Here is a 9,667-nt window from a genome sequence, read left to right on the forward strand (position 1 = left end):
GTGTGTGTGTGTTTGTGAGTGTGTGTTTGTGTGTGTGTGTGTGTGCGTGTGTGCGTGTATATATATGCTATACGGACAAAAATATTGGCATGGGACACCCCCTTCTAATGAACAGGTTTGACTACTTTAGTAATTTCCATGAGTACAAATCTTAATGTTTAAGCGTGTAATGCTATTCTAGGGAATTGTGTGCTTCTAATTTTATAGCATCAGTTTGGACAGGAGCCTTTTCTATTCTAACACAACAATGCCTCTGTGTATAAGGCAAGGTTCAGAAAGAAATGATTGATTGAGTCAGTATGGAAGAACTGGTCTGGTCTGCTGTGACTTTAAATGCAGACCTTGAGCCAAAAACTCATCACCAAACACCAGTTGGGTTAGGGTTAGTTGAATTAAAATGAAAATGAAAAATATTAAAACTAATTCAGAATATTAATTAAAAAACTACAGTAGTATCTTCAGTGATACTAAAATAACACTCTATTGATTTGATTTTTTCAGGTTTAACTCATCCAACAACTAAAGGAAGTGGAAGAATTACAGCCAAACCTGCAGCGCCTCAGCCGACCATGACCATGACTACACCCACAACACCTGCGACTGCATCCGCAACTACACCCACAACTGCAACTACAGCCACGACTACACCCACAACAACTACAACTAGACCCGCAACTACACCCACAACACCTGCGACTGCACCCGCAACTACACCCACAACTACAACCACAACTACACCCATAACTACAACTACACCCACGACACCAGCACCAACAACAACAACCAGCACCACCTCCAGCAGCGAAGCCACTGAAGCAGCGCTGACCGAGTCAGAATCACCCGAGATGCTGGAAACCGTCGCTATGACGACCGCATCCACTACCACGGCAACCAGCACCACACAGTCCTCCTCCACTAAAAGCAGCAGCACTAAAGCGCCACGGACACCCATCAAACCCAGCCGACCCAAGAAACCCAGCAAACCCTCGAGACCAGAGACGCATTCAGTGAAGCCCGTTAGATTCACGACGCTCCCGACGAGCAGCACACACAACACCTGCAACCACAACTACAACCACAACTACAACCACAACACCTGCAACCACAACTACAACCACAACTACAACCACAACACCTGCAACCACAACTACAACCACAACTACAACCACAACACCTGCAACCACAACTACAACCACAACTACAACCACGACACCTGCAACCACAACCACAACCACAAGCACAGCAGCGGTGATTGAGCTGGAGAGCGACCCAAAGCGCCGGGATTTCAGTCGCCCCGTTCTGTCTCTTCCAGGGAAGCCCAAGGTGTCTCGAGTGATGTGGAAGAACAGCCTGGTGGCCATCGTGGTGATCACACTCGTCTTCCTCGCGCTCATCCTCTCTCTGGCGGCCCGTAAAGCCATGGAGTCGTTCGACAGACGCCACTACACCAGACTGGAGCTCAACGACCTGCACTACGAGGTTTAAACGCCAGCGACGCCACAATCCAGTGGAGAAGTGTGTTTCCCGTTCGCTCTCTGGGAAAAAAGCTTTGTGTTTTAATATTTAGGCTGTTTGGTGTAGACACTGAACGCTGTCGACGCTTCATCTGTGAATAGAGATTGAAGGAGAGAAATCAAAAGCAATACACTGAACTCAGGTGGAGTGAGATGGTGAGCAGCATCACTCCTGCACGACGTTTCTTTGGCTCATGTTTAGTTTTCTCTGGAGAAACATGGGTAAGGACGGGCTCAGCTGAGTTTCTTTCCCTGAGTTTTCCGGATCCAGAGCACAGATCTCCTTCACTAATGGATGTGCACCTCTGTCATGTGCTTTATTTCACGCGAGATCCTCACATGCGTTTCATGTTTTCACTGTGTTTTGATCTTATTCTGCTTCGGTATTTTCTAATCTGTTATTATATGTTTGTTGTTGGTGAGCCTTGGCTTTTACAGACACCTTGAGATTAATGTGATTGTTTCTCTTGCAAGAAATAAAAATGAGTCTTTTTCAGTATTTAAAAGATTTGTTATTATATTCTGATTTTAAAAAATAATAATAAATGAAGAGTGCTGAATTGTATTGGTTCAGAGTTATGCAAATACACAAGCAACAGTAAATGACAGACAATAATGTTTCAAAAGCTCTTTTAAAATACTTGTTAGTGCAAACAATGATAAATGCTGTTCTTTTGAACTTTCTGTTCATCTGTGAATCCTGAAAAATAAAATGTATCACGGTTTCCACACAAATATTGCGCAGCAATACTGTTTTCAACATTGATAATAATCAGAAATGTTTCTTGAGCAGCAAATCAGCATATTAGAATGATTTCTGAAGATCATGTGACACTGAAGACTGGAGTAATGATGCTGAAAATACAGCTGCGCATCACAGAAATACATTACAGTTTAACAGATATTCACATAGAAAACAATCATTTTGAACTCTAATAATATTTTACAATTTATACTGTATTTCTGATCAAATAAATGCAGTCTTGGTGAGTTTCTTTCAAATGACATTTACAATCTTCCTGCTAGGGTATATATACTTAATACAAATACAATTTAATGACGGCAAATGAGATGTATAATATTATATCTGAATTGCAATTAAAACATTTTTACTCAAACTTGCACAAATTGTTTATTATCCGCTGCAAGGCTGTGGTTCGACACAAGAGGTGTATATATATATATATATATATCACACTTACCTACAGTGTATATTACTGAGTGACTCATACATATATCTCTATCAATTTTATTATGCTCTCATAGCTGTTGATAGAGAGTCATTTTGAATAAAGATGGATTTTTATTGACATGGTACAAAAACAAAACCTTTACATTGATTGCAGTAGCAACATATATACACATTATTTAGCTTAATGTATATGGATGTAGTATAATATCACTGCAAACACAAATCACACACACACACACGCACAGAAAAAAAAATCTCTAGACTGAGAGAGAGAGTCTAATAAACTACCATAATACGTGTACGTAATGAGTAATAATGAAATATAATTCGGGTTCGTGGCGCTTTGTGTTGTTTTGTGTTTCGAGCCGCATCACGAACCGCTGCGTGAAAAACTAGTCCCATCGGAATGCGCTTCCCTGCTTTCATCCGCGCCACATTAAACCGTTTGTTCTGCGTCTCCGCCGCGCTGTGATCTCAGACAGAGAAGGAGAGACGCGAATGCGATGAAACACAACAACAGCGAGCAGAAGAGCAGAGAAAGCGCGACGGAGGGAGAGGGGGAAGGGTTTGGAAGCGGCCGGGCATTTTTCCTGTGAGCGGAAGGAGACGGACGGCAAGACGTCGCGGTCACACTGAAGCACAGAAACAATCAAATCGATGAAAAACCGCGGCGGAGATTCAGCGCGAGGAATCCGGAGCGATGCGAGCGAAGCGGCGCGGCTGAGCGTTGAAGATGGGTGCCGTGCTACTGAGCCTCTTACTGTGTGCTTTGTGTTTGCAGATACGCGGTGAGTTTCATTTAACGTGACGTTCAGCGAGGAATCGCGTCGATCTGAAGCGCCTCAGAATCGAGTCTCCTTGTGTGAATCGGTCGCGTCGTTAAAGCAGTGCTGATGTTTGGTGTGTAGGTCAGCTCTGCTGCTGCTGTGTTGTTGGAGAAACTCGTCTGTCTGTTGATGTGTATCGTGTTTGTTCTGTTCCCTCGGCCGTGTGATCTGGATTCGTCAAGCTAACGCTAGCTAAGTAACGTTACTTTGCAGCTGCTTTTGTCCCGAAAGCCTCGAATATGTCAGTGATTTTTGCTCTAATTTGCGGCCTGTGAGCGAGTTTCGTGTGAGATCGGCTCTCCTGCTTCAGTTACATGTGTGGAAGGACTCAAACTGATTGTTTCTTTGATTCAGTGAGTCTTTCTGCACTGGAGAATCACTTTTAGCCTTTATGTGAGTGTGTTGTGTTGTGTTTAACAGCTGTTCAGGTGTGTGTGTGTGTGTGTGTGTGTGTGTGTGTGTTACAGACAAACAACAGCCAGCAGCAAGAAACTCTGAAAAAGTGTGTAAAAGATCAGCTAAATGGTTGACATGATCTGAGGCCAAATATTAAGTGTCCAAAAAGCTCAATGTTTCTCCTGTTTGCTCTGGGCTGAGTCTGGCACGGGTTTCACGGAGTTCTGCGAGTTCCCAAATATTTGGAAAAGGAAATTCCCCATGTTAGGAAAACAGGCCTTCTTTGGCTGAAGGCAAGAAGGTTGAGGTCGCCGGTGTTTTGTGGTGGATGTGTCAAATTGAGGTTTGATTCTGTGCCAGATCCCTGCTGAGAGAAACACTCTCTCTCTCTCTCTCTCGCATATGCATGGTTTCAATATGGCAATATTCTACCAACAGCTTACATTCACTTAAGAAGTGACCAGGTGTGTTTACATGAATACTCATCAAAACAGACAACTTGACATCATTGTTGTGTGTATTTCTGTGTAAAAGGGAACTGAAGTCAGTAGCCTAGTTGTGCGCTGTTTGATGAATGAATCATGAAGGCTGATTTGTTTAGGCGTGACCTCTGACCTCTGCGTGTCGTCTCTGTCTCCCGCAGGCCTGCCGCTCCTCTTGTATGCGAACCGGAGGGACTTGCGGTTGGTGGACGCGGCTCACGGTCGAGGGAACGCCACGGTGGTGATCGGCGGTTTGGAGGACGCAGCGGCGGTGGATTACGTTTACGAGCAGGGACTGATTTACTGGAGCGACGTGAGCGAGGAGGCCATCAAGCGGACGCTGTTTAACGGGTCAGGGCCCGGCGGGCTCCAGAACACAGTCGTGTCCAGTCTGGCCTCTCCGGACGGCCTGGCCTGTGACTGGATGGGGAATAAGCTCTACTGGACCGACTCCGAGACCAATCGGATAGAAGTGGCCGAGCTGGACGGGACGCACCGGAAAGTGTTGTTCTGGCAGGATCTGGACCAGCCGAGAGCCATCGCTCTGGATCCGGCCCGAGGGTGAGTCCGTGAGATCACAGGGATGCAACCATACCGTGTTTTCAGAACCGATCTGATACAGAACATTCTGAGGATCTGCCGATTCCCGGTCCGATACCAGTGCAGTTTTTTTTATTTTTTTTTATAAATGCATAATTTCTATAACTCAAATTCAAGTTTATTTGTATAGCGCTTTTAACTATACAAATCGTTGCAATGTAGCTTTACAGAAAATGTTAAGTTTCTACAATATATTTAGGAGTAGGTTATTAGAGGTGACTATGTCAGGAGTGTACAGTAAGAATCATGCGCTTAGTTACAAATTACACGTAATCAAACAGACGGTGAACACTATTAACTGCAATGATTATATGTTGCGATTTAAGCAAAGTTTGGTAGTTTTATATATTGTTCCAGGGTTAGCATCATCTGAGGTCTTCTGAGGGGTTGGCATCATCTCTTCTCAGGTCTTCGTAAGGGTTGGATCCAGACTGAAGCTTGTGTAATTCCTAGTTGCTTCGGGACGCAAGTCAGAGAAGCAAATGGAGATGAAATTAGCGTAGCTGCTGTTCAAAGCAAGCAGAGATGATGAAGTGCTATACGTCTGTGTGTTGACCTGATCGTCTCTCTGTTGTGTGTTAAACACAATACATATAGACAACTAGAACGATACCTGATCTGAGGATCCCGAGTTATCGATCCGTGCATCTCTAGCCGTCAGCGTTTCTGATCTTTCTATCTGAGCTTCATGAGCGGCTCACTCGTGTCTGTCGGGAGCCGAGACGTGTCGCGTCTTGTCTTCTGGATGTTTATGTTGAACAGGCCGGTAGTTACAGGTCTCTGGCTCGTTTTAGTTTAGGTTGATTGTGAAAAACACACGTCTCTGGTCACATCATGAATATATATTATCAGGATTAAAGTGACCAAATCTATCACTGTGATCAGGATTATCACGGTGTTGTTAAAATGTGCTGGAAATGTTCAAAAAGTACGAACACACAAATTGTTTCACCAAGTTTTAGCTATATTTAAAATCAACAAAATTAAAATGTTTTTGTTTGCATAAACACTAAAACAATAACATTACCAAGGATGTGCAGATTTTAAATGACAACATGACTGACAACAGTGTATCTAATAACATGTACGAAATGTTCAAATAAAGCTTTGAAAAAGTTTCATAAAATCAGTAAAGAATCAGTCTTAAAATGATAATTGATTAATAAATTATTATATGCGTTTTATCTGCTCCATAAATACTTCTAGATACCTTATCCGAATTGTTTAAATGTGTAGAATCCACATACGATGCAAACTATTTGAAAATCTGGAATCTGAGGTTGCAAAAAAACAAAATATTGAGAAAATCATCTTTAAAGTTGTCCAAATAAAGTTCTTAGCAATGCATTTTACTAATCAAAAATTAAGTTTTAATATATTTACGGTAGGAAATGTACAAAATATCTTCATGGAACATGATCTTTACTTAATATCCTAATGATTTTTGGCATAAAAGAAAAATCTATAATTTTGACCCATACAATGTATTGTTGGCTATTGCTACAAATATCCCCCAGCGACTTAACACTGCTTTTGTGCTGCAGGGACACATTTATCGAACTCTTGTTATCGTTTTATCAAGGAAAATTACAGCAGCTCTTCTCCTGCTGTAGAGGCTTTGATGAGGGTTAAGTGTTACCTTCAGCAGCGCTAGGCTAAACCAGGTGAGTCTGTAGTAACCCGAGCGAGGGCTGATGGGTAATCCAGCTGCTCAGATTGACTAACACAGCTGCTTTTGTTCTGCTCCGGGGAGTTTTGTGTTATTTTCATATCTCTCTGAGTTAGTTTGGCTGCTGTCGTCTCGATCAGACCAGCTCGTGCAGTTTTAGGTCTGGAGACAGATATCGTTCTTCTCTTTGGTGTTTTTGGGCTCAGGTGCTCTCTGATCTGTCAGGAAGGTAACAGTGGCTAAAGAGGCGCAGGAGTCGTGTTTCTGACAGGTTTGAGTCGCTCTGTGTCATCAATACACTTATGCAGCCTGGGAAAGCCCAAACAGTAGCGCACCTGATACTGCACAATTCGGGGAAAACTTCAAAGTGTGTGGTGTTGTTTTTTTCTGATGACAATTTGCTTTCGCGCTTTAAAATGCATTCTGAACATTTTCCGGGTTTGCTGTGCTTGTTTATAGTGCTGCATAATTTGGCCAACATTTTGTGGTTATATATTAATATGGATATAAAATAGTTATGGTTATTAAATAAAAATAAAAACAATTATATTACGGTAAAATTAAAAACAACTATTTTAGAAAAATCATGTAATAATGCTAATTTAACTTAATAATAATAATAATAGTGCAATTTATTTCTAAGTAAACATTACTAGATAGAAACAAAGTTCGTAGAAATATTTTACTGTAAAATAAAAACTACTATTTTAGAAAAATAATGTAGTAATACTAATTTAATTTTCCAATAATATTAATAATAACTAGGGCTGCACGATAAATCGCATGCGATATTTAACGCGCATCTTATCAGTAAAGCCAGTTCTGTAATCAGCGGTAAATCTCCATCACCTGCAGGCTTTCACATTGAGCAGCATTAACTACACAGAGCCGTTGTTCACTGACGAGCTGCGCAAAAAATCGCGCGAATATGAACGTGGTTTTGCGCAGCTCGTCAGTGAACAACGGCTCTGTGTAGTTAATGCTGCTCAATGTGAAAGCCTGCAGGTGATGGAGATTTACCGCTGATTACAGAACTGGCTTTACTCATGGAACATGATCTTTACTTAATATCCTAATGATTTTTGGCATAAAAGAAAAATCTATAATTTTGACCCATACAATGTATTGTTGGCTATTGCTACAAATATCCCCCAGCGACTTAACACTGCTTTTGTGCTGCAGGGACACATTTATCGAACTCTTGTTATCGTTTTATCAAGGAAAATTACAGCAGCTCTTCTCCTGCTGTAGAGGCTTTGATGAGGGTTAAGTGTTACCTTCAGCAGCGCTAGGCTAAACCAGGTGAGTCTGTAGTAACCCGAGCGAGGGCTGATGGGTAATCCAGCTGCTCAGATTGACTAACACAGCTGCTTTTGTTCTGCTCCGGGGAGTTTTGTGTTATTTTCATATCTCTCTGAGTTAGTTTGGCTGCTGTCGTCTCGATCAGACCAGCTCGTGCAGTTTTAGGTCTGGAGACAGATATCGTTCTTCTCTTTGGTGTTTTTGGGCTCAGGTGCTCTCTGATCTGTCAGGAAGGTAACAGTGGCTAAAGAGGCGCAGGAGTCGTGTTTCTGACAGGTTTGAGTCGCTCTGTGTCATCAATACACTTATGCAGCCTGGGAAAGCCCAAACAGTAGCGCACCTGATACTGCACAATTCGGGGAAAACTTCAAAGTGTGTGGTGTTGTTTTTTTCTGATGACAATTTGCTTTCGCGCTTTAAAATGCATTCTGAACATTTTCCGGGTTTGCTGTGCTTGTTTATAGTGCTGCATAATTTGGCCAACATTTTGTGGTTATATATTAATATGGATATAAAATAGTTATGGTTATTAAATAAAAATAAAAACAATTATATTACGGTAAAATTAAAAACAACTATTTTAGAAAAATCATGTAATAATGCTAATTTAACTTAATAATAATAATAATAGTGCAATTTATTTCTAAGTAAACATTACTAGATAGAAACAAAGTTCGTAGAAATATTTTACTGTAAAATAAAAACTACTATTTTAGAAAAATAATGTAGTAATACTAATTTAATTTTCCAATAATATTAATAATAACTAGGGCTGCACGATAAATCGCATGCGATATTTAACGTTATAATAATAATAATTATTATTATTATTAAATAAAAATTACTAAATAAAATAAGACAAATATTTCACTGTAAAATAAAGTAGAATTTTGGAAAAATAATACAAATGATTATTATTAACTTTAAGATTACAATACTAATATTTGTTTATTTACATATGATTTAGCTGGTGTGATCTATGATTCTCTTCACAGATTCAAGTTACTTCATTGCACAGTTAAATATCAAATATGTTCTGATTCGCCTGCGTTTGTTTGTCATGTGTAATGTCTTACTTCCAGCTCACTTTTATCATTTGTTTTTATTTGATGTTTATATATAGCTACTTTAGATTTTTGTCACAGTGAATATAGCCGTAACATTAATAGCAAACTAGCTCCAGGTCAGCGTTACTCTCGTCACTGAAGAGCTTCGTTTGCATGTCAATCACATGCTTCTGAATCAATAGGGAGGTCATGTGATTCCTTGTCAGACTGTGCCGTCTCGTTAGCGTGACGCTCTGCTGTTGGGTTGTTAAATCAAATCACGGATGTAACGCGTGTTCATGATTCTGCTTTTGTGTCTTTATTTGATTCATGTTGTTCACAAAGCGCCATGTGTTCGTTTCGCTCATTTCTCAGACTCTCAGTGCAGTGGATGATTGACAGGCGAGTGGGCGGTGCTTCACATCAGTGTGATGTCATCACAGCTTATCGTCTCTTTAATTGTAAATCTTCCTGCGCTGATTGTGTCGGAGCTGCAGCTGTACAAACGACAGATCACACATTCCTGTGACATCCCGCCCTGTTCACACCAGAGTGTGTGTGTGTGTGTGTGTGTGTGTGTGTGTGTGTGTGAGAGAGAGAGTGTGTGTGTGAGAGAGAGAGTGTGTGTGTGAGAGAGAG

The 9,667-nt window shown here is 41.0% G+C and overlaps 2 protein-coding genes across 2 annotated transcripts in view; both read left to right on the forward strand.

Annotated features, from left to right (window-relative positions):
* Window positions 1–2,237, forward strand: part of LOC107680830 (integumentary mucin C.1) — a 6,750-nt gene extending 4,513 nt beyond the window's left edge. The window contains 2 exon segments of the mRNA XM_074186978.1: window positions 502–1,043; window positions 1,045–2,237. Coding sequence (XP_074043079.1) covers window positions 502–1,043; window positions 1,045–1,485 — 983 coding nt within the window. The 3' untranslated portion in view covers window positions 1,486–2,237.
* Window positions 2,238–3,105: 868 nt separating this feature from the next.
* The window catches only part of LOC107680820 (low-density lipoprotein receptor-related protein 6-like), a 47,558-nt gene continuing 40,996 nt past the window's right edge, over window positions 3,106–9,667 (forward strand). Inside the window, exons 1-2 of the mRNA XM_016476867.1 lie at window positions 3,106–3,494; window positions 4,573–4,972. Of these exons, the coding sequence (XP_016332353.1) occupies window positions 3,440–3,494; window positions 4,573–4,972 (455 nt within the window). The 5' untranslated portion in view covers window positions 3,106–3,439. The remainder of the gene's footprint in view (window positions 3,495–4,572; window positions 4,973–9,667) is intronic.

The sequence above is a fragment of the Sinocyclocheilus anshuiensis genome, unplaced genomic scaffold (genome assembly GCF_001515605.1).
Source record: "Sinocyclocheilus anshuiensis isolate Anshui unplaced genomic scaffold, SAMN03320099.WGS_v1.1 scaffold1422, whole genome shotgun sequence".
NCBI classification, from domain to species: Eukaryota; Metazoa; Chordata; class Actinopteri; order Cypriniformes; family Cyprinidae; genus Sinocyclocheilus; species Sinocyclocheilus anshuiensis.